Here is a 26,093-nt window from a genome sequence, read left to right on the forward strand (position 1 = left end):
TGGTTAGAGATGTCCCTCACCCTGGCACCGGGCAGGCAACATACCATGCAGGACTCTTGGTCCTGCTTACCAAGGATGCTATCAGTACCCCTAATTATGGAATCCCCTACCACTACCACTTTTCTTTTTGCTCCCCCCACTTGAATAGCCTCCTGCATCACGGTGCAGTGGTCAGTTTGCTCATCCTCCCTACAGTCCTTTTTCTCATCTACACAGGGAGCAAGTACCTCGTACCTGTTAGACAAGGTCAAGGGCTGAGGCTCCTCCATTGCTGAATTCAGGATCCCTCTACCTGCCTCACTTGCAGTCACACCCTCCTATCCCTGACCACTGGCCAAATTTGAGATACTTAATCTACGGGGTGTGACTGCCTTAAGCACAGTGTCCAGGAACCTCTCCCCCTCCCCGATATGCTGCAGTGTCTGAAGCTCAGACTCCAGCCCATCAACTCTGAGCCGAAGTTCTTCGAGCTGCAAGCACTCGCTGCAGATGTGGTCACTGTGGCTCGCAATGGGATCGACCAGCTCCCACATCATGCAGCTATGGCACATCGTCTGCCCTGCCATCTCTACTTTACCTTAGTTAATTAGTTTTTCAAATTTTTCAAATTAGTTTTTCAAATTTAGTGCAGATTCCCAACCAGTTTTCCAGTGACGTCACTTTTTTCAGATTTTTCTCAGTTTCAGGTGGAACACTGAAGCAGTGAAAGCAGCTCCGCCCCTCCGGGTCCACTCTACCTTCACTCCCCAGTGACTAGGCTGCGAAATCCCCGAGGTAAGTTATTTATACTCACAGCTCCGATGCTCCACCCCTCCGGGTCCGCTCTACCTCCGCTCCCCAGTGATATGTTAGGGCAGATGACCATAAACTTAGCCAAAGATGTATGTTTTACGGAGTGTCTTAAAGGTGGAAAGAGAGGTAGAGAGGTTTAAGGAGGGAATTCCGGAGCTTAGGGCCTTGGCAGCTGAAGGCATGGCCAACAATGGTGGAGCAATTAAAATTGGGAATGATAAAGAGGCCAGAATTGGAACAGTGCAGCTATCTTGGAAGGTTGCAGGGCTGAAGGAGGTTACAGTTAGGGAGGGGAGAGGCTATGGAGGGATTTGAAAGGAAGGATCAGAATTTTTAAAACCGAGGCACTGTTTCATTGGGAGCCAACGTAGGTCAGCGAGAATGGGGGTGATGGTGAACGAGACTTGGTGTGAGTTAGGACACAAGCAGCAGAGTTTTGTACAACCTCAAGTTTATGGAGGGTAGAAGATGGGAGGTCGGCCAGGAATGCATTAGAATGGTCAACTCTAGAGGTAAAAAAGGCATGGATTGGGTTTTAGCAGATGAGCTGAGGCTGGGGCAGAGTCGAGCAATGTCAAAACTGGCAGTCTTGGCGATGGTGTGGATATGTGGCTGGAAGCTCATATCGCGGTCAAATACGACACCAAGATTGTGAACCTCAGACGGTTGTCAGGAAGAAAGATGGAGTCAGTAGCTAGAGAACAGAGTTTGTGGAGCGGACCAAAGACAATGCCTTTGGTCTTCCCAGCATTTAGTTGGAAGAAATTTCTGCTCATCCGGTACTGGATGTTGGGTAAGCAGTCAGACAATTCAGAGACAGTGGAGAGCTCAAGAGCGTATGGTAGTGAGGTAGAGCTGGGTGTTTTTAGCTTAAATGTGTGCACCTGAACTCGATACTAAATTTGGAATCTTGTTCTGAGTGTCTGTCGGACAGCTGGTGTAGGAATTGGAAAAATGTCACATTAGAGAAGTAGAGACGTTCTTCCTGAGGTTTTTGCAAACGTTCATTGTTAGATCAAAATAGATGGAGATTACTCTGCACCCAACATTACTATACCCAATTGGGAGTTCATAATGATGATACTGGGAATCTGAAATGGCATGCTACCCTAGTACTAACTATATAAGGCCAATTCCACACATTAAAAAATAACACAAGTACTTGCTTCAAGTCAGGAGGGGTAAGATTGTGGGACCATCAGTGGGCTTTTTTTTTACATTTACAATACGTAGTGAAGATTAGTCATAGTGAATTTTCTCAAAAAAAATCAAGGAGCAATTACAAGTAAAAATGAGAAAATGAGTTGCTTTAAGTTTACAAAAAAAAAGAAAGTTTCAACACTGCAATCAAGATCACAGGTTTTTAGTTTTCACAGAAAAATGGACATCATTGCAAAATGAGGATTTACCCCCAGACAAAAATCACAGTATCCCAAGGAATAAAAATAGAATATAATTTTATCATCCATTGTAAACCACCCTGATTATGATCACCACATCTTAAGGAGACTTAAAACCTAATTCTCCATAGCTCTTGTTTGTTTCTGATTCATTAGAATTGCATAACGGAAACAGCATAGAAATATTTTAAAAATTATACTGCAAATCAGATTATGATTTAATCAAAATTGATGCCATTTTAACAGCTAAATGATACACTAGATTAATAAGAATAATTATATGAAAAATCAGTTTTGAAAATTGGGTGCATTTCATTTTAATGGAAACCTTGAGCGGGGGCTAATCATATAAATTTTCCACCATGGAAGGACACATATTTTGATCACAGTTGTGTTACTTACAATTAGCTGGCACAAAGTATAATAAAAAAAAAAATGTATAAACATATACCATTATGAATAATCCACAAAAATAATTTTTCTAAATCTTAACACCTCTCGTAACACTCCAGATCTATTCAGCTGTGAGCAGGAAATAAAAACATTTCCTGGAAATGAATAAAATTAAAATTCAATTAAGTCAGTCCATAATAAAGGGCTTTATGGATCATACTTCAAAGAGTCTTACTGGAAAGAAGGCTGGGCACACTGAAATTACAGCCTGTAAATGATGAGCAAATTTCACATCTTAAAATGCAAGATTGCTTTCAAAGGTATTTCAATAAAATTTGAAAACACTAGTTAAAAGTGGAGAATTTTTCATACATATTTTACATCAGAATCTGTTACTTTCACTCATTGTATAGAGTGGAATACAAACAAGCATCAGTCGTCCACAACACTGTGGTGCTGCTGTACCTCCCTGAAATGTGTGGTCTTGTACAGGTTCTACAGGTTATTGGTTTGAATTAATGAGGTTGTCTTGTTCCCATTATGAACGCACATTTAAAAAAGGAAACACAATTTACGACAAAAACTCACTTTAAATACAATAAGTTAATTTCCATAAACCAACTGAAATGCTCTGGGTGAATTAAACATACGCTGCCGGGAATTATATTGGGGCCCATATGCTCTTGCACATGAAACGATAGGGTGTGTTTATGCCTATAACCCTTTATGCGGTGAGTTCCCAATCTCAGCTATGCTGCCATGGAGAGGAAACTTGGTTCCTACCTAAGAGTTGGGAGGAGAAAAGGGGAAAAAAAAATCAGAGAGGTACCTTAGGGCTGCATTCCTGATTGTCCTAATGTTCATTCTCAGGGTGGTACCGGAACAGGCCATGAATAGCCTCCTGGCCTCTTGCTGAAAATGGTGCATGGAAATCCAAACAATAGGAGGAGAAAATACTTCAACAGAAAGGCATCCATCAGAAAAAGTAGGTTTGTGAATAGTTAAACTGCCTAGATTAAATCAATCATTGGCATTTGTAAAGATCAAAACTGTTCTAGCTTGCTGACCAAGCGCACATATTGTTTGTGATTGAACATTATAAAATGAGACAGGATTCAATTAATAAAAACTTGCTTTTTTAAAAAAAATTATGCATCTAAAAGGCATTTAGTACATATTTATACAGAACAAACTTTATACACCATGTATACAAAAAGATCTCATGCTTCATTTATAATAATTAATAATGGGGCAGTAATATTACTGTAAGTGCATATTCATATTATGTGGTCAATAGAATTAAAAAGTCATTTTTTGGTAATATAGCCTCATCTGTTCTGTATCCCTCTGTGATTATATTACAACTAAGTAAGTTCCTTGATTTCTGATTGGTTAGGAGGGCACTAGGTGTAATTTTAATCTAAGATTTTTGCAGGAAATGGATGATATTTGGGGCTATTCACTGGGAAGTGGTGTATTAAAAGCAACAATGTGAAATGTTAAATTGATTTAATCCAGTGGTATGTATTAGTTCCTTTTCATAATAAATGAAATAATATTTTAAAAATAAATGCAATAAAATAATCAGTGTTAGAAAATCTTACAGCAGAGATCTGGCAACATTAAAATCAATTGGTTACCTCTAGTTGCACTGAGCTGGTACAGACACTAAGGGCATTTTTTTTCCTGTTCACTATTTTTAATTAAAAGTGGATATGAGTAGAAGGCAAGGAACACTGCCTTATATTCAGATCTACTTTTTCATTAAAGTTAGCAAACAAAGGAAAATAGACACCTGTATGAGCCTGGAGATATAAAGAACAAGTTTAGAATTTACCTACCATTTTCAAAATATAATCACTTAATGATAATGAACTTTCTGTTGTGCAGTAGATTCTATTATGAGAGCAGACAGAGTGATTGTAGGACTCAACATGCATTCTGATCTATGATTCAATGGTGCTCGAGTTCAGTTGCAACTCAGTATCTTCCATGCCTACAACATTATTTGTAGCACATGCTCCTTGGCAGACTTTATCTCTATCAATACCAAGATCAATCACAAAGAAGATTATCATTATGCAGACCACTTACCTGAATGAATATGACAGGCAAAGTGTTTTTAGTCATCATCTGAGGTAATTTACTCTATATAGAAGCTTCTTCCTATTTTTAGGCTTTGCTTTTGTTGCACATTATAGAATCATACAGCACAGATGGAGGCCATTTGGCCCATTGTGCCTGGTCTGGCTCTTTGAAAGAGCTATCCTATTAGTTCATCTCCGTTGCTTTTCCCCCATAGCCCAGTAAATTTCTAATTAATAATTAAACATTAATAGACCTTTCTTATTCATACTGCAATTGCAGATGACAAAAGTATGTGACATGTCTATTTTACAGACAGTTAAACACAATGCGGGATCAGAAGTAATATGCAATGTCTTCTAATAGTTCTCCTGCAGTTGTTCAGTGAAAATAGATCTTGAGGTTGGTGATAATGAAAGGTCATGAATTCCTTTGAGTTCTTAAAGTTGGATTTTAAAGTTAGTTTTTAACAGGGCTGCAAAAGAGCTCTTAGACTCAAAAGAATGTTCTGCCATTATTAAAAGTACAAAATCACTTGTAAAGGTACATGAATTTCAGAATATTATAATGTTCATTCACAAACAATTGGACCAACTCTCGACAGTCAGAATTTCCAAAGATTTCCTCAACATTGAACAGACTTTTTCGGATTTTACAGTTTCTCCAATGGTGTCACACATCCTTCTTATGCACAGAATTTGTCTCTCAAACTGACTTTTTAACTAGTAAGAAGCTACAAGATCACATGTTGCAAGCATCAGTTTAGTTCTGGTGATAAAGGAAGCTTTACAAAATAACCCCAAAAAATTATTTTTAAGTCAAATTTAAATGGCTCGCTAAGTCCATTCAACCCGTCACCAATAATGATGGTCATTCATAATCCCACCTCCAAAACAGTCTGAAATCCTTAAAAGACAGACTGAAAAATATTTTAGGAAGAATTTAACAATATTTTCAGTCACAGTCTTTGTACAGAATGCAAGGATAGTCCATTATTCACTGTCTTTCAACAGTGGAATGTATGTCATGACAAATGCAATTGTTTTATAAAATATGAAATGTGTAAACATTAGGACATATAATGCTGTGTTAATAGCACTCTGTAAGTCCTTTCCGTGTGATTCATATAGTATATGATGTTCCTCTTGAAATACCAAAATCACATCTCATCATCAGGTCACATGCATTGCTTTAAACGCTGCCACAATTTGCTTCTCATTTTCATGTCGTTTCTGCATCATCTTAAGTAGTATATTGTGGGATGGGTCCAATTGTGCATATTGACCATGTTCAGTAAGCTCACCTCTTTCCGGTTTCTCATTGACATCCCCAGGTTTAGTTGCAAGTGGTTTTGGCTTATGGATATTTCTGGCATATTCCAATGCCTAGGGTTGTGTAAAGAGAAACAGGGAAAAGTCCATTTAAATGTATAATATGATTCATTGTATTCTGGTTGCAAAACAGAATTTTACAATAGGCAGAGGTAAGTTTACTGTTCCGATCAACTCTCAAAGGTTTGTGTTAAAATTGATTTCTGAGACCGAGGGCTGAATTTTTTCAGTGCGCCGTGCTCTGCGGAGTTCTGAAGATGTGCGAGTTGCGGCTGGCTGGCCTTAAAATCAGCATGGGACAGCCGGCGGCTGCTGGTAAGTTAATTTGCATGTTAATATGGCTGATTTCAATATTATAATGAAGGCACCGCCGGCAAGCCACATCGAGGCCTCGTCGCCGCTAATATCCAGTGGGGCCTTCTCGGCGTCATGGGTCGTAGCGGGTCGCTCCCGCTAGCATTTTACGGGCCTCCCTACCACAACCCACGGCGTCGAGGGGCTGGGAAAATTCATCCCCCAGTATGGGTGGCAGGGGGAAAAGAAAACTGTAACATCCATAGAAGCATCCTTCTCGTTCACCAAGATATTAAACAAAACTGATGACAGAAACCATGATAAAATCTCCTTAAATAGTATGTGGATAAGTGGCTTAGTAGTAGCGCCCTTATGATATCCATATCACAATGCTTGTAGTGAAGGCTCCAGTCACAGCAGCTGCAGACACAGATTCTTTTGTGAAATATATTTTTCTATTTTTCATAGAAAGCTTTTATTATCTGGGCAGTAAAACAGAGATACTACTGGGTTCAAACCACAATAACGTTTCATCATGCAGATTGAAGTGCAGAATAGGTTTGTAGCTAGAATTTCTAAAGCTAAAGGAGAAGCATTGCAGAGGGATTAAAATCACAGTACCTCAGTTGGTCGAACATTTCTATAAATATATGCGGTGGAAGCAGATTCAATGGTAATATACAAAAGGGAATTAGATAAATATCTTAAAGGGAGAAAATTGCAGGGCAATGGGGAAAGAGCAGGGGAGTGGGACTAATTAGGTTGCTCTTTCAAATAACCAGCACAGGCACAATGGGCTGAATGGTCTCCTTCTGTATTGTAAGATTCTTTAATTCTGGATGATTTCTAGGAAAAATACATTAATTGCTAAAGAATTAGGCTTATATATCTCCTATCTATAGGTCTGATCATGTATTATTCTGACACGAATGGGTCCCTTGATTTTAGAGGATAAAACAAAGATATACAAGACAACATGAGGTAAAATAATTAAAATATAATTCTATAAGATGGGCATGGTTATTAAAACCAGGACATCATTTCAAGTTATCTTTTCAGTTAGATTTTATCCTTTTCCATAGGCAACAGGCTGAAAATTTAACCCCTCATAATGTTTTGTAAACAATACAGGGAATAGATTCAATTGCCCCAAAAATGGACACAGGAATCACAATGCCCAATTTAAACGTGTCCGTCAATTAGGGCAGCACACCGACGCAGTGGTTAGCACCGCAGCCTCGCAGTTCCAGAAACCTGGGTTCGTTTCTGGGTACTGCCTCTGTGAAGTTTAGGGCGGCAAAGTGGTTAGCACCGCAGCCTCACAGCTCAAGGGACCCAGGTTCAAATCTGGGTATTGCCTGTGCGGTGTTTGCAAGTTCTCCCTGTGACTGCATGGGTTTTCGCCGGGTGCTCCGGTTTCCTCCCACCGCCAAAGACTTGCAGGTTATAGATAAATTGGCCATTGTAAATTGCCCCTACTGTTAGCGAATATGGGATTACTGTAGGGTTACTATAAATGGATGGTTCTTGGTCGGCACAGACTCGGTGGGCCGAAGGGCCTGTTTCAGTGCTGTATTTCTAAAAATAAAAAAAAAGATTGTGTTGCAGGCAGAACGCCAACTTCGTAACTGTGATAAAGGTAAACTATCCCTCCACATCCTGTCGGCAGCCTTTGATATAGTTGACCATACCATTCTCTGCCAATGTCTCTTCACCTTTGTCCAGCTGGGTGGGACTGCACTCACTTGGTTCTACTCATCGATCCAGTCATAGCCAGAGAATAGTTTCTCTTCCACTCCCACACCATTACCTCTGGTGTCCCCCAACGACCTATTGTTGGCTCCCTCCTACTTCTCATTTACATGCTGCCCCTCAGCGATGTCATCCGAAAACACAGCATCAGTTTCCACATGAACGCTGATGACCGAGCTCTATCTCACCACCACCACTCTTGAGCCCTCCACTGTTTTTAAATTGTCAGACTGTTTGTCTGACATCCAGTACTGGATGAGCATAAATTTCCTCCAACTAAATATTGGAAAGACAGAATTGTCTTCGGTCACTGTCACAAACTCCTCTCCCTAGTCTGTTCACAATCTTGGGTGTCATGTTTAACCCCAAGATGAGCTTTTGACCACACACCTGCGCCATCATGAAGACTGCCTAATTCCACTGCCGTAAGATCGCCCAAATCTGCCCTGCCTCAGCTCATCTGCTGATGAAACCCTCAACCACATCTTTATTACCTCTATGGAGAGAGAAGCAGAGTTAACGTTTCAGGTCTATGACCTTCATCAGAAGGTTAACTCTGCTTCTCTCTCCACAGATGCGGCCTGACTTGCTGAGTATTTCCAGAACTTAATGTTTTTATTTCAGATTTCCAGCATCTGCAGCATTTTGTTTTTATCTGTGTCACCTCGATTCCGACACACACCTGGCCGGCCTCCAATGTTCCACACTCTGTAAACTTGGTCATCCAAAACACTGCTGCCCATGTTCTAACTCACACCAAGTCCCGTTCACCCATCACCCCTGTGTTCACTGACCTACAGTGGCTCCTGGTTAAGCAACGGCATAATTTTAAAATTCTCATCCTTGTAATAAAATCCCTCCATGGCCTCGCCCCTCACTAGCTCTGCAATCTCCTCCAGCCCTACAACCTTCTGAGATATCTGCACTCCTCCAAATCTTGTCTCGAGTATCCCCGATTTTAATCACCCCACCATAAGCAGCTGTTAAGGCCCTAAGCTCTGGAACTCCCACCCTAAACTTCTACCACTCTCGTTCTATCCTCCTTTAAAATGGGCCTTAAAACCTACTTCTTTGACCAAACTTTTGGTCATCTGCCCTGATATATCCTTATGTAGCGCAAAGTAAAACTTTGTTTGATAATGCTCCTGTGAAGCATCTTGGGATGTTTTACCCTAATAAAGGTGTTATGTAAATACAAGTTGTTGTTGCTTGCTTACTTTAATTATTTCAGCATTCAGCCAATGCAAATTGCACTGTTACTTGGCTGGATGCATTAGCGGGGGTTAGTACCACCTAAATCTAGCATGCACTACTTAAAGGGGAGGTGAGTTATGGCTGGAGCAGGTGCTGGTAGTTGTGCAGGAAGTGATTCTGACTTGGGAAACACTGAAGAATGACACAACATGGGAAACAGTGGGCTCCAACGTTTTCAGATGTTGCAGCGGAGGTCTTCGTGGATGAGTTTGAAAGGAGGAGAGATGATCTGCATCTGCAGGGGGCCAGGAGGTCCTCCTGACACATGCGGATAAGGGAGTGGGAACAGATAGCTGTGCAGTCAATGTCAAGCCCTAAGGACCTGGATGCAGCACCTCAAGATGGGCGGCACAGTGGCGCAATGGTTAGCACCGCAGCCTCACAGCTCCAGGGACCCGGGTTCAATTCTGGGTACTGTCTGTGTGGAGTTTGCAAGTTCTCCGTGTGTCTGCGTGGGTTTCCTCCGGGTGCTCCGGTTTCCTCCCACCGCCAAAGACTTGCAGGTGATAGGTAAATTGGCTGTTATAAATTGCCCCTAGTGTAGGTAGGTGGTAAAGCATATGGGATTACTGTAGGGTTCGTATAAATGGGTGGTTGTTGGTCGGCACAGACTCGGTGGGCCGAAGGTCCTGTTTCAGTGCTGTATCTCTAAATAAAATAAAATAAAAATAAAGTTCAATGACCTTACGAATGCAACTTCAAATGCCATATCCAACCAGCTGCACCACTTGCCTCAGATACTGCTCAATGCACCACACCCCATCACTGACTTACCAACAATTTCTATCGATCAGTTAGGACTCATATGTGACATTCATATGCTTCGACGCACCCTCACATACTAAGCAGTGTGCAAGCCTCACAGCCATATCTCACAGTTTGCATATATGGCCAGCTATGACAGCCACATCATCCAAAAAATTGCACGATGCTCACTGACACACTTCCATCTGTCTTGCAGGATAAGGTGGCCCACAACAGGAGGCAACAGAAGCTAACTGGAGGTGGAGAGACTTTCCTGCATGTCCTAACCCCCATGGAGGAGACGGTGTAGGCCGTTATTCAGATGCCATTGCTGAGGCTGTAGCCAGCAGTGGGGCTGAAACCATCAAAGATGACAGCTTCCTCAAACCTAATCCTCCTTCTCACATTCCACCTTCCCCTCATCCCACACTTCCTTCTGATTTACAAGCTGCAGATGGCAGAAGCATGCAACCCACCCCCCACCCCCCCCACTCCCATCCACAACCTTACCCTCGTGCCTTTCTCCTTTCAGATACATAAGCGCAACCTGGTCAGCCAGTGGAGGGACAGCGAAAAGACAGTGATAACGAAGGCGCACCCTCAGTTGATTTCACACTCGCAGCCACCAGCTCAGATACTGACACTGCACGTAATTTAGGGGATAGCATAGAGGTGGGATCTGCATATGGTGCGACACTGGGTACAAGTTGCCAGTAGCTGGGACAGGGGGCAAGGATAGCAAAGCTGTCAGATCGCACATGAGTTCTGTTGCAGAGGGCTCAGATGAGCACTTTGACGGGGCAGTCTACAGAAGAAGACCGATGGATATGCACAACTAAATGCTTGGTGCATTGGGAAGCTGTGGTCAATGTCAAGGTGTCAGGCACGAACTTTGCATAGGGCTCTGCACAGTGCTTAAAGCGCATCCTTTGCAGCATGGAAGCAGTGGCAACTCCGTTTGCACACGTGTGGACCCAACCATGATGCAGCATCGATTGGCTGATGTTGCTGCTTCCATTGCTGCATAAGCAGCAGCCACACAATGACTGTGTGCTGCAGTGGAAACTCAGACTGCTATCATGCAAGGTCGGCTTGTTGCCGTGCAAGCTCAGAATGTTATCATCGTGGCTGTGGATTAAAGTGTGCAAAGGGGCTTGCAGGGTGTCACAGTAATCCAACAATCTGCCCTCCAACAGATTGATAGGATTTATGAGGCGTTGCCCAAGGAGAGTGACAGTGGCTCCATGGAGCACAAATGTGCTCTCCTCTCTCAGGATGACAGCATTCATCCTCCCATCCCCGCCGCTCTGCCAGTGACCTTGCTGTTGCCTGTCCGTCAGCCAACCCTGGCTTCTGTCGCCCATGCCGAGGTGGTGCAGTCAGCAAATAGGCCTTCTAGGCCAGAGCTGCTGAGGTCATCCTCCAAGGCCATCTGCAGTCCCTTTCACTGAAAATCATCAGCCTTCTACTAGTCATGCTGCAGTCACGGGTTGCACAGCATATGAACAGTAGAACCAGAAATAACACATGGAAGGCAGGCACGAAGGGAACACACAAGGGTAATCGATGACTTTTGTATGCAACATGGCAGGATTTTATTTATCAATCTGGTTTAGAATGTTTATTTTGCAGTGGCTTTTATTTTTGTATTGTAGCCAAGCGGAAGTTGTAATGGTCAGTGTCGGAAGGAAGGTAAGATGTGGGACTGTTGGTGAATCAGGAATTGGACTTGCGGTTGCTGATACTGTACGCTGATGAGTTCTTTACGGATGTCATCAGTGGACAGCCTTGTCACCCAGTAGTCACCCGATGGTTTGCTGTGATGTCTCAATTCAGTCAGCGTAGTGGACTGCCACAGAATGAAATGCTGTCAGGATACCGGGCATTGGCCTGTATGATTCATTGCCTATGGTCACTGTTATGACCAGGTGAGAAAGGGTCTAGGGTTCGTAACAGGGTTTAATTTTAAACACACCGTTTTGTTTTAGCTCCCCCTTACAGAATCCTTGTTCACTGCTTTCCAATTGTAAGGCAAAGAAACCAGCCAAACAGGTTTTCTTAGGTTTAAAGAAGGTTGAACTTTATTAAACTTAAATTCTAATTCGGCTAATGCCTACGGATACGCGACATGCCCACGCTAGTATGCATACGCGATACACACATGCAGATAGAGACAGAAAAGAGCAGAAGAAATAAAGTGAAAAGTTTGAGGCAATATCTGAAGATGGTTTTAGTTACTGTTCTTTGAGCTCACTGTAGAGTCCTTGATTGTAGGTAGGTCTTGCTTTTCGTTCAGGCCCAGTATTCTTCTTAAACCTTGTTCGATGTAGAAGACTTTTCTCTCTTGAGGTTCATGTCGTCAGTGGATTTGGAGTTCCGTGAGAAAGAGATGGGAGCAGAGGCTGTGGTGAGCCAGCCAGGAGAGGTCTTTACAGTCCAGGAGCCAACAATCTGTCTCTCTCAAACTATCTGTACAATTCAGAAAAACTCAGGACACCCAACAGGTTAGTCATGTGACTAGCTGGTTTGACCATTCGGCCATTTTAGCAGTCATCCTGGAATGTGAGCTTCCTTACCTTCAACGTCTGGTGATCAAAGTCCATGTGGGTTGAATGTGTCAGGGTATGGTCCTTTGTTTCCACAAGCACTGTCCGTTAGTATGTAAATGTTTTTTCCAGACACGGCTGATCTGTTTAACAAGTCACTTCCGCGCTCCAGCAACAGTTTAAAATCAATGTTCACATGACAAAATTAATATGCCTCATTCTTGGCAGGGGGGGGCCTACATGACATTACACACCAGCTGGATGTTGATGGAGTGGAATCTCTTTCAGTTCTGGTATAGGGCAGAACTGATGTACGGCACCCGCAAAGTCACAGAGTCATAGAGAGATACAGCACTGAAACAGGCCCTTCGGCCCACCGAGTCTCTGCCGACCAACAACCACCCACTTATACTTCTTCTTCTTCTTCGGCCTCCTTGTCTCGAGAGACAATGGGTAAGCGCCTGGAGGTGGTCAGTGGTTTGTGAAGCAGCGCCTGGAGTGGCTAGAAAGGCCAATTCTAGAGTGACAGACTCTTCCACAGGTGCTGCAGATAAAATTAGTTGTTGGGGCTGTTACACAGTTGGCTCTCCCCTTGCACTTCTGTCTTTTCTCCTGCCAACTGCTAAGTCTCTTCGACTCGCCACACTCTAGCCCCGCCTTTATGGCTGCCCACCAGCTCTGGCGATCACTGGCAACTGACTCCCATGACTTGTGATCAACGTCACAGGACTTCATGTCACGTTTGCAGACGTCTTTAATGAGGAGACATGGATGGCCGGTGGGTCTGATACCAGTGACGAGCTCGCTGTACAATGTGTCCTTGGGAATCCTGCCATCTTCCACGCGGCTCACACAGCCAAGCCATCTCAAGCGCCGCTGGCTCAGTAGGGTGTATATGCTGGGGATGCTGGCCGCCTCAAGGACTTCTGTGTTGGAGATACGGTCCTGCAAGGTACTGAGGACACAGGCTTGATACACTCGGACTTTTGTGTTCCGTGTCAGTGCGCCATTTTCCCACACTCTCATGGCCAGTCTGGACATAGCAGTGGAAGCCTTTCCCATGTGCTTGTTGATTTCTGCATCGAGAGACAGGTTACTGGTGATAGTTGAGCCTAGGTAGGTGAACTCTTGAACCACTTCCAGAGCGTGGTTGCCGATATTGATGGATGGAGCATTTCTGACGTCCTGTCCCATGATGTTCATTTTCTTGAGGATGATGGCTAGACCAAATTCGTTGCAGGCAGCCACAATCCTGTCAATGAGTCTCTGCAGACACTCTTCAGTGTGAGATGTTAGTGCAGCATCGTTAGCAAAGTGGAGGTCCCTGATGAGGATTTTCCATACTTTGGTCTTTGCTCTTAGACGGGCAAGGTTGAACAACCTACTACCTGATCTTGTGTGGAGGAAAATTCCTTCTTCTGAAGACTTGAACGCATGAGCAGCAGGGAGAAGAAGATCCCAAATAGTGTAGATGCGAGAACACAGCCCTGTTTCACGCCACTCAGGATAGGAAAGGGGTCTGATGAGGTGCCGCCATGCTGAATTGTGCCTTTCATATGGTCATGGAATGAGGTGATGATACTTAGTAGCTTTGGTGGACATCCGATCTTTTCTAGTAGTCTGAAGAGACCACGCCTGCTGACGAGGTCAAAGGCTTTGCTGAGATCAATGAAAGCAACATAGAGGGGCATCTGTTGTTCACGGCATTTCTCCTGTAGCTGGCGAAGGGAGAACAGCATGTCAATGGTGGATCTCTCTGCTCGAAAGCAACACTCTGCCTCAGGGTAGACACGCACAGCCAGCTTCTGGAGCCTGTTTAAAGCAACTCGAGCAAAGTGGAGTCGTTCCACTTATACTAGTCCTACATTAATCCCATATTGCCGACCATATCCCCACCATTCTCCTACCACCTATCTACACTAGGGGCAATTTACAATGGCCAATTTACCTATCAACCTGCAAGTCTTTGGCTGTGGGAGGAAACCGGAGCACCTGGCGGAAACCCACGCCGTCACAGGGAGAACTTGCAAACTCCGCACAGGCAGTACCCAGAACTGAACCCAGGTCGTTGGACCTGTGAGGCTGCGGTGCTAACCACTGTGCCACCCCGTGCAGTGAATGGCAACCTGTCGCTTGGGGAAGCCTGCAATCCTAGCGAAGTCATGTGCTCTGCCTGCTTCTTTCTGGAAAGAGAGAATGAAATGTAGTTATCTCTCATTGATTGGACAGCCTCTGTGACCTCCTTTACACAACAGTCGACTGCAAACTGCGAGATGTTGCAAATGTCGCTAGCTCCAGCCTGGAAAGAGCCAGACGCATAACAGTTCATTGCTACAGCCACCGCAATGTGGTTCTTGTTCTGCTCTGTGGTTGCAGTTGTGTCTGCAGCAGGTGGCAAATTTCAGTGATGATGTCCTTTCTGAAGCACAGACATCTCCCACATTGTTCCTTGCTGAGGTTCAGGTAAGAGAATTGCTTCCTGAACAGCTTAAGTGGATTTTGTCTCCTCCTGAGAGCCCTACTCTCCCTCCAGCAGTTTATCCTGCACTGCGTTGCCTCTGTTCATTCTTAAGTCATGCTGTATTCCAAGGGGAATGCCTACTAGTACATCCAGTCTGGGAGCAACTGGTTTGTGCAGAAGCCTCAATTAAAAGTCCTTTAGCACATGCCACGCCACTCCCTTTAGACTTCTGCAACTTTAAACAACTATAGAAACACTTGTAGAATCAAAGCAATAGTTAGAAGAAACCAACCAGCAGCTAACCTGTAAGTATTTGATGATCCCTTTAAATAATGCTGATGGAGGTCCTTCCTGCTGAGGAACGCACATTCTTAAAACGCGGCATTTTAAGAGGTGTTAGCTGGAATGTTGAGCTCCAAAATGGCACCGTTGGCATCAAATCAGCATTGGATGCTGACTGACATCATGATCCGCCTGCTCTGCATACACCAGCCAGCAGTTCACTGCATGCACATACTGATGTCCTCACCAATACGGTGTTCAGCACAATTCGCCCCAGAAGTGTGCATGTGCTGTGGATGCCATTTGGAGCTCTAAGAGCACTTTCAGTGCCCAAAAAATGGGCGCACATGATTCCAAATTCTTGCCCTATAGCTTTTATTCAAAAGAAATTCTCAAAACTTAAGAAAATTCATTAGGTACATCAGTGTGGTAGTTTTTTTAATATCCACCTAAAATACAATAATAGTACTTAAATGTTTCAGATGTTCGTATGACATTCCTGTTCGCTAGTTTAATTCCAAATTATTCTTTTCAATGTCATAACTTTTTTCATCATAAACCAATGAATAAATATTGCTATGATGGTGATACAACATTGTTTACTTATTTTTTACGTACCAATTTCCGCCGTGAAGTTGCAGCTTTGTTTTCAATGCTTGGGGGTGGTTTCAGCAGGGATGGGATTGATTTGGAGCCAACTTTCAAGTTCTGTTCTTTAATTTGTCTTGCATATTCCTTTTGCCGTTTTATTTTCTCTGCCTTAACAGACAAACACACAAAAACAAATGTCAGCAACAGGAATGGAAGGAAAGAATAAACTTTGCTTAGCTCTGAAGGAAAGGAAGAATAAAAAAAAAAGATTGTGACTTTTCCCATTCTCATCTCTTGCAGTTCTTCCATTATGTTGCGTCTTTTGTACCATGCACCCAGCACCACAAGAGAAACCACACACTGTGGAATTCTACATAACATTATGCAGAGGATTTGATGTTTAATTACAGTATACAAGATAAGACTCCCACCTGAACCCAGCAGGAATTGCTGCCTGGCTACTGGACGGGAGTGGGAATTTGGGCAGTAGGAAGCAACTGATGATCACCAGTAGGGAAAATTCCCAGCACAAGGAGGGCTCCATGAGGAAGTCAACCATGGGCTGGGGGGATGCCTGGGGCAGAGCTGGCCCAAGGTTTCCTTGTGGGGCCTGTAGGAGCACTCCTACTTCACCAGGCCCTCGAGGAAACTAAAAGTGTAAATCGCTGGGCCTCTTCTGGCCCTGGCTGCTGTTCCCAGTAGGTTTGGTCTGGCAGGAAAGGCACCCCTGCTCTGGCCAAAAGTTAAAATGGAAGTTTGGGGCCCATTATATCATCAGATCTTAAAGATACTTAAAGAGGGCCCCGCTGGCATTGTCAATAATTAAAAATTGCAGTCACCTAGATTGGGGTGGGAAAGTCCCTGCTTCATTTTAACTGTCCCCGGCCCATGTTAATATATACACAAAAGCTGAAAACACTTAAATAAAAGCAAAATACTGTGGATGTTGGAAATCTGAAATAAAAACAAAAAGTGCTGGAAATACTCAGCAGGTCTGGCAACATCTGTGGAGAGAGAAACTGAGTTAACGTTTCAGGTCGATGATTTTACATCAGAACTGAAAACACTTGCCTTTTCCTGAGCAGATTTATAGTCTGGTCCCAAACCTCCGAGTTTCATATCCTGTTTTAGGTCCTTGTAGTCTCTCAGTGTATAAGGCTGAACAGGAAGCAAATGGGATAAAGATCAACTAAGTTTATTTAAGCTTATTTTATAATAATTAGAATTGGAAATAAAAGTGAATACTATAAAGATTGTGCATGAGGTTTGGAGAAATTGATGAACTGACAGTGAGTAAACAGAGAATGATTTGACATTCTTCATTGTTTTTTATTCTCCATAAACTTCATAAATAATTGTAATACAGCAAAGTAATGCAAATAGCTAAAGCTAAGAATTTGTGTTTCAAGAGTTATTGCCAGTTGGGGCACAGCTATCTCGAACTGTTTGCTATCTTCAGCCATCAAACCAAGACTATGACATTGAAGCGATGAAAGTTGACCCAAAATGTGGTTGCACCATGGAAGGATTAGCTTAACCTATCTATCTGTGGTTCCTGACTAGCAAAGAATATAATGACACTGATTCTGGTACTTACCAGGTTCATCTTTCCTTCTTGACAAGTTATCAATAACCAGAAATTGCATTTATATAACACCTTTAGTGTAGAAAATACCCCCAAGGTGTTTTATAGAGTAGGAAGAAAAAGTTAGGAAAAGAGACAAAAACTTTGACAAAGACTGAATTTTGCAAAGGTTTCTAAGGTGGCGAGAGAAGTGGAGGGTTTTAGGGAGGGAGTAGGGCGGGAGTAGGGCTGGAGCAGCTGAAGCCCCTGGTGCCAATAGTAAGATAAAGGGAAGGCAAATTGCTTAAAAGGCCAGAGTTGGAAATCAAAAATGTGTTTAAGCTTGTAAAACTGGAGGAGTTTGAAAGTTAAGGTACAGTGAAGTCAGGCTCGGAAGGGATTTGAAGACAGTGACAAATTGAAGTTTACCTAAAATTTTATTCATAATTGAAACAAGAAGTTAGCTGGCCTTGTGAGCACTTTTTAAAAATAAAGACAAAGATTTTTCTTACACTGTAAACATGCTGAAGTATACCATCCTTCATTATACAGATTACTATCAGCCACTAAGTACATCGCTGAGAAACCATTCAGTTACACAAGAACTGGGGAAAAGTTTGTCCTGTCACAGGACTATAAAACACAATGCATTTGACAGTATTAACCTCATTTTAGTCCTAGTTTGTTGAAGATGACAATTAATTCTAGCAGTAAGCAGTGATTGTATTGTTTGTCTCCAGTAGCATTAGGGAAATCAGAAGAAACTAAGTCAGGATGTAAAACTTGGAAATTTTGAAAGAGATTATAAATTTACTCAGGAAAAGTCATGTGTTTTCAGCTTTCGTGCATGGAGTCACCTAGTTGGCTAAATAACAATCCATAATAGAGGAGTTACTGATTGTACTTGAAAACAGAAGAGAGTCAGGACCTAGCTAAAATTTCTCCTCTTAACTTGTTGCAAGCTGAAAGTTGACAATATCAGATAGTCCTTTTCAAATTTATGTACAAGGAAAAGTTATGGCAGTTGGTTTTGCTTTCATCGGAAGAGTCTTCTAAGGTGACCTGATTGAAAATGTCAAGATTAGGAAGGGGATTGAGAAAGCTGATTCAAGGAAATTGTTCACTATGGTGAACAGTTCAAATTAACAAGTTAAAAATGAAGCGGTTAGGAATAAAAAGAAAAATCAGGCTGAGGGAAATCAAGATGATCTTTTTCATCCTGGCCATAATAGAACTGTAGAATAATTTGCCAAAGCAGACCATTGAAGTAGATGGCATAAATCAGTTAAAGAGTTGAAAATAGCTGGAGAGAGATGGGATTAAGGGTTATGGCCAGAAAATGGGGTCTTTTCTTCCAATTGTGTTTTCTGGGTAAATTTTAAATGTGAGCCTGGAGGATGAAGTGATACCATTTTTGCTTCCAGTATAAATGCAAAGCATACAGTGGAGATGGTGCTGGTGCAAACGTCAGCTCTCAGTCGAATAGGTGCTAGAGCCTCTTCTTCTGCACATTTAGTAACAAGATTATCACATTTTGTTTGGTAAAGGAATACCTCAGAGGCACAAGACTGACAAAATTAGTAAATACAAAGGGAAACAATTATTACAGCACTGAGGAGAATGGATGAATCAGACAGATTTATGCTATAGTCAGTGACTAATCCTCAAAGCTAGTCTGCAGGGCAGTCAGCAGGCAATACACAAAATGCCCAGCTCAAAAATGCAAAAACCATTACTTCTGTTTACTATGTCTGTGTGGAGCTTTAAGTTAACTTTTAAATGTGTGTTTGGTCATGGTTCTGATAATCACTTTAACACTTTGCCGGCAGCTTCACCGGTACGTTCTAATGCTCAACCAACATCATGAATGTGCCCCCTAAACGAGTAAACAGGAAAGTACTAAACTCTTAATTGCCAACCAACACCAAAAGGTTGTTGATTCACACATGTCATAGTTAACATCAACTGAGTATCTCTGAGTCCCAATGTCACTTCAAACTGTACAATTCCTCTTAATGCAAGTAGATTATTGATATGACAAAAGTGCTATCTGTATACTTAACTTGTTTAAAATAAAGGAGGAAGTAAGAATCTATCAACTGCATTTGTTCACGAAATAGATGCGTGTTTATGCCCCTTGCTGAACATATACAAAGCTGATATCCTGTTGTCATAGTACAAATTCTAAGCCACTCACAGGATTTGGCAATGCACTCAAACCACTGCTAAAAACGATTACTAAGCAGTAATCTTACTGAGGGTTCAGACAATACCATGAACTGCGAAAGTGAAGCTCGAATGATTTATAACTGCCAACTGAACTCAGATTACATGCTGACAAATCACTCAGGTACCTATCTACATATATAATCACCAGGACAACAAACACTGCAGAAAGTGTACACTCACATGCAAAACGTGGATTTGGAAGTATGTACAAAAATATAAAATTTGATAACCATGTTGCTAAAAAAAAATTAAATTCCAACTATAATTCTCAGTAATTTAATAAGATCACTATAAGTTAACTAATTCTTTAAACAGACTTGTAATTTTATCTCCTACAATAATGCTAAACTGTATAATAGCACAACTCATTAAGTATAGAAGCAGAATTTATTTAAGGTTTCAATGTTTTGAAAGAAAATTTATGATGGGGATTTTAGGGGTGACACAGGATAGTATCACAAAACAAAACCAGTCTGATATTTGTCTACCACCATGTTGATGTGGGTAAACAGTAGTATGTTATGCCAATATGTTTCGTTGAATGATAATTTGCTTTAATCCACTGACTGGAGATCTGAATTTATATATTTTTTAAAAAACTTAAAAGACATTTAAAACAGGATGACTGCTAGCAGCTCAAGATGATCACTTAGTTTGCTACACTGTTATCCTACATTACAAAGGACTGTGAGGAGGGAGACAAAATGTTTGTGCATTTCCCAGCAAGAACCAAGACCCAGAAAGTTTAAGGGAACTACCTGTCCATTTTAACAAGCAGAGAAATACTGTTAACTGCTATGTTTGAATCACTTAGTCACTGCCATGTGACAAGCCCTCCCCATCTGTGGTTTTTTAAGCTGGTATTTTCTCTGCAGCAGAGGAGAAGCAACTGGACTTTGATATGCGCAGATCCTAAATGGGGTCCTTCTCTCTCTGTTCCAGCTTGAAAGCTTTCAAATCTTGCTTATTGACTGACTACCTCTGCCTTCTCTGGCTACAATCAGAAACCCCGTTGGAGGAAATCATCCACATTGCTGTTTCCACAAGACCCACTGAACCAGTCATCTACCTCTTCAAACTAAAAGCCTCAGGACCATTGAATTCAGCTAGAAGCCAGCCGAATCACCAAACTCCACAGACTGTATACCCCTTTTTTCTATGGACTATAACTCAACAATTCCATCCTTCCCCACTCTGTAACCTATTTGTGTGTGTGTGAACCTCTAGGGCTGAATTTTATTCAGGTGCGGCGCCCTTTAAACTTGGCGGGGTGCCTGCATTCAGCAGCTGCCGCAGAGCCCCCGCGATATTACGCGCGGGGGCACATTAGCATCACTGCGCTGAGCCGCCCTACCCCCCCTTCATATTACATGAGGAGAGTCGGGACATCCGGCGCAGTAAGGAACCATTTGACAGCTGTTTAGCAGGTGCTGGGGTCCTATTTAAAGTGCCCCAGCACCTGCTTCCTGACAGCTGTCAGAGAATACTTGCCTCACTGTTGAAGAGTGGGCTGCTGTCAATCTGGCAGCAAAGCAGAAAGTGCTGGAGAAGCTCAGCAAGTCAGGCAGCATCTGTGAAGACAAAAGCTGAGTTAACTTTCAGGTCTGCGACCAAGTTCACAGACCTGAAAGTTAACTCTGCTTCTCTCTCCACAGATGCTGACTGACCTGCTGAGTTTCCACAGCACTTTCCGCTTTGCTGCCACATACTTACCCTGTTGTGTCCCAGTGTCCTGTGAAGTTGCGATCCTCTTCTTCCACTCAAGTATTACATTGCTTCTTGTAGGTGTGCTGCACCTGGGTGAAAAATCTTAATTTTGCACATTCCAGTAGGTGAGACTTAAATGTACCATAAAAGGCAAAAACACAACAGAAATAAAGCCATAGTTGAAGAATACTTACAAACTATGGACTTCTAATCATCTGACTGTGAAAAGCTTCAGACTAATATGCATTTGGAATCTGTATTCATTCCTCTGCTAATTGTTACGTGAAAAGGCATGTAACTGCGATTAAACGATCTTTGTAAAAAACAGGAAAATATGGTCATATTCTAGCTGCATTGTCAACTCGAAATACTACACCACTATGAGCAGCTGCTACAGAAGCAAAGTGTTCGTGAACATGTATCGATGTGTAATAGTTGAAAACCATGACAACAGCACAGATTTCCTCACTAGTCCTGTATTGGTTATCAAACATGTGCAAGAAAACCTTGCAGCCAGAAGTTAAAGCAGTTACACGGCACAGTCACCATTAAGAACTACACCAAAATCGAGGATGGCAGAGGGGTGCTCTAGGGTGACCCATGCGTCACCGAAGCCTCCCTGTTCACTCTCCTCCAGGCTGTGTGGGCAAGGCGGGAGGTCCTTTTCACTAGCAATGGTAAGAAGAGGCCCTCCCGCCTGAACAAGCTGGAGATGGCAGAGGAGGCGAATAGCCATGGGGCCATCCAGCATCAAAGGATCCAATTCCAGAAGGGGATGGACAATCACTCTCCCAGCCAGCTGGGGCCCTCTAGGCCTCATGCATACAGGGTACAACTGCTAAAGTCATACACAACCAAAAGGCCATCATATCAGCAGCCTTCCTACAGTCAGGCTGCTAGCGCAGAAGTGGCACCGCGTAGCAGCATCCGCAAGCATTTCCAAAAAGCATCGAGACACAAATGGATCTGCTTGGGCGACACAACAATGTAGAAAGGTCGAAAACAAAATCGTCTTCACTAACATGTGCGTTGTTTTTACTGTGTGAATGAAATGTGCCAGCATGTACCAATCGTGGCTCCTCTCATTACATCTTTGGCCTTTCAGAACTGCCAACGTATGGAATAACATCATTGCCATGCCAGTATCACTCATGTGCCTCTCCACGGATGCAGTAATATGCACAATGGCGATGTGTGGCTTGCAGAGCTCATGTCGGCTTCTATGGAGCAGACAGCCTTTCTCTGATAAGCCACTGCCGTACATCCCTAGCTCACGCTAGCCATGCATGCAGATCCTGGGTGCCATCTGCCCTCCCATGCGCTTTTCCTGTTGTAGTACCTCAGCATCCTCATAGTCCGAGGAGGAATCCTGTTGACATCTCTCCTCATCATGCCACACCTGCCCCCTATTGGGTGTGTAGTTGTGCAGAGCACGACGAGCAGCAAAAGAGCTGGCCTTTTCGGCCCTTATACAGGGCACCACCCTAACTATCCAGGCATTGGAAATGCTTTTTCAACATGCCAGTCGCCTGCTCAATGGAGTCTCTTGCAGCTCAGTGGCTGGCGTTGTATCTGTCCTCTGCAGCAGTGGTGGGGTCTCTCACAGGTGCCAGGAGCCATGTCTGCAAGGAATAGCCCTTGTCTCCAAGAAGCCACCCCTCCATCTGAGCCAGTTCATTGAACAGCAGTGGCAGCTGGGACTGGCGAAGGGCCCAGGTGGCATAGCAGCTTCCTGAGAAGCAGGCACAGATTTGCATGAAGCATCTCCGGTGATCACATACCAGCTGCACCTAGATTGAAAGGATTCCTCTAATTACAACGTCTGCAGGTGTTAGCCTGACCAAATGGGTGCAATCTATGAACCCTGAGGACTATGGTTCTCTGGCAATGGTGCCGAGACTGATGGCCCTCTGGGCCTGGCTGTGAGGGTCCGTCCCGAAGCAGGCATACTCACTGGCCCTCCGGTGCAGGACAACGGTGTCCTCCCTCATGGAGCGGTGCACTGCTGACTGTGTGACCCCACAAAGGTCACCAGTGGGCCTCTGAAATGCTGCATTGGCATTAAGCTTAAGAGCCACTGCCTCTATGAGGACTGCAGGCATAGGATGTCGACTGAAGCCCATGGGCTGCAGGTCATCCTTGTGCAGGGCACAGAGATGTGTCGCCAAGCTCTCTACATGTGCTATCGCCTCTAAAACTGGTGCTCTGACATCCAATGGCATGTCATGTGGGACCTGTAGATGCACGGCGACCATAATGGCAAGCTCCCCTTGGAGGCTGCTGCTCACAACTGGAGGTCTCTACGTGAACCGCATCTGCCTGTTGATCTTGCCTCCAGCGCATACGGATTCTTAGGAGAAGCGGATCGTATGCTGTAGGATGAGCCCTACCCATTTACATGTGATAAATGAAGTTGTATCCTTCATTAATTTGAAGGCTCCTAACAGGGCAGGGATTGCTGCTGATGGGTACATCAGGTGCTAACATGAATCAACTATCTGGCATTGCATGGCATTGCCCATCTTGGCCAACAATGAGAAAGGCACAGCATGACCACATCAAGATCCGACCAACTGCATCGATTGCTCCCACCATCCTTATAACCTTAACATTCCTACCCTTTCTGTTACCCTCCCCAAACACTGGGTGACTAGAGTGCCATTTCTCCTGCACAAACATAAACAAATGCAGTGGGTACACAGTTCCTCCCTTCCAGTATGCAGAGACCCCTGTATATCCCCCCTCCCTTCCAGTATGCAGAGTGAGACCCCTGAATATCCCCCCTTCCAGTATGCAGAGTGAGACCCCTGTGTATCCCCCCTCCCTCCCCACTTCAAGTATGCAGAGTGAGACCCCTGTGTATCCCCCCCTTCCAGTATGCAGAATGAGAACCCTATTCTGAGGGACAGGATAAACTTAGAAAGGCATGGATTAATCAGGGATAGTCAGCATGGATTTGTTAAGGAAAGGTCACGTCTTACTAACTTAATTGAGTTTTTTGAGGAAGTAACAAGAAGGATTGATGAGGGTCGCGCAGTGGATGTGGTCTACATGAACTTTAGTAAGGCATTTGACAAGGTCCCACATGGCAGACTGGTCAGTAAAATGAAAGCCCATGGGATACAGGGAAATGTGGCAGGTTGGATCCAGAATTGGCTCAGGGCCAGGAAACAAAGGGTAGTAGTTGACAGATGTTTTTGCGAATGGAAAGCTGTTTCCAGGGGTGTTCCATGGGGGTCAGTGTCGTGACCCTTGCTGTTTGTGGTATATATTAATGATTTGGACTGAAATGTGGGAAGCATGATTGGGAAATTTGCTGATGACACAAAAATTGGCCGTATAGTTAATACTGAAGAGGATAGCCGTAGACTCCAGAAAGGTATCAATGGTTTGGTTGAGTGAGCAGAAAAGTGGTAAATGGAATTCAATCCAAATGGTAAATGGAATTCAATCCAGAAATGTGTGAGCTAATGCATTTGGGGAGGGCAAATAAAGCGAGGGAATACACAATAAACAGGAAGATATTGAGAGGGGGAGAAGAAGTGAGACACGTTGGAGTGCATGTCCACAGGTCCCTGAAGGTGGCAGGACAGGTAGACTGGTGAAGGCGGCATATGGAATGCTTCTCTTTATTGGCCTAGGTATAGAATTCAAAAGCAGGGTGTAATGCTGGAACTGTATAAAATGCTGGTTAGGCCACAGTTGGAGTATTGCATACAGTTCTGGTCACCACAGTACAGAAAGGACATAATTACTCTGGAGAGAGTACAGAGGAGATTTACAAGAATGTTGACAGAGCTCGAAAGTTGCAGCTATGAGGAAAGATTGGATAGGCCAGGGTTTTTTCCTTAGAACGGAGGAGGCGAAGGGGTGACTTAATAGAGGTGTACAAAATTATGAGGGGCCTAGATAGAGTAGACAGGGAGGACCTGTTTCACCTAGCAGAGAGGTCAATTACCAGGGGTCACAGATTTAAGGTGATTGGTGGAAGAATTAGAGGGGACATGAGGAAAAACTTTTTCATTCAGAGGGTGGGTGTCTGGAATTTACTGCCAGGAACAGCGGTGGAGGCATAACCCTCAATTCTTTTAAAAGGTACCTGGATATGCACCTGAAGTGCTGTAACCTGCAAGACTATGGACCGGGTGCTGGAATGTGGGATTAGATTGGGCGTCAAGTTTTTTCTTTTCGACCAGCAGACACGACAGGCTGAATGGTCTCCTTCTGTGCTGCAATTTTTCTATGGTTCAATGGTGTATCCCCTCCCTCCTCCCTTCCAGTATGCAGAGTGTGAACCCTGAAAATGGAACTTAACTTTTGTCGCGAAACCTTCTGCTTCTGAGGACCTGCCGGCTTTTCTATTCATGAACAGGACAGCACATGATGGCTGCCGTTCAAAGTAAAATCCAGAAGTGTGCAGGAGAGGCGGTGGGCTGCATTATCTACAGAGTTAAGTACAGTTTTACATATTCTAATTGGGATGCCGCCGAGCGGCGAGGGGGGCCACACCGAGGTCCCCTCACTGCTGGTAATTTGCGGCGGGTCCTTCTCGATGTTGCGGGTCGAGGCTGGCCTTTCCCCACAGAATTTTTCCTGGCCCCCGTGCCGCATTGAGGGGCCGGTAAAATTCAGTCCCTAGTGTGTGTGCGCACGTGTGTGAAAGTTGGA

At 43.6% G+C, this 26,093-nt stretch overlaps 1 protein-coding gene across 3 annotated transcripts in view; it reads right to left on the minus strand.

The window, feature by feature from the left end:
* Window positions 1-2,487: 2,487 nt before the first annotated feature.
* Window positions 2,488-26,093, minus strand: part of jhy (junctional cadherin complex regulator) — a 104,258-nt gene continuing 80,652 nt past the window's right edge. The window contains exons 7-10 of one of the 3 annotated variants that reach the window (XM_068053885.1): window positions 16,993-17,083; window positions 15,953-16,089; window positions 5,974-6,055; window positions 2,488-3,497 (exon numbers count right to left, since the gene is read on the minus strand). In XM_068053885.1, the coding sequence (XP_067909986.1) occupies window positions 3,439-3,497; window positions 5,974-6,055; window positions 15,953-16,089; window positions 16,993-17,083 (369 nt within the window). In that variant the 3' untranslated portion in view covers window positions 2,488-3,438. Of the gene's footprint in view, window positions 6,056-13,853; window positions 14,310-15,952; window positions 16,090-16,992; window positions 17,084-26,093 lie in introns of those variants that run through there. The other 2 variants (XM_068053884.1, XM_068053882.1) reach the window with 2 other exon arrangements.

The sequence above is a fragment of the Heterodontus francisci genome, chromosome 22 (assembly GCF_036365525.1).
Source record: "Heterodontus francisci isolate sHetFra1 chromosome 22, sHetFra1.hap1, whole genome shotgun sequence".
In the NCBI taxonomy this organism is placed as follows: domain Eukaryota; kingdom Metazoa; phylum Chordata; class Chondrichthyes; order Heterodontiformes; family Heterodontidae; genus Heterodontus; species Heterodontus francisci.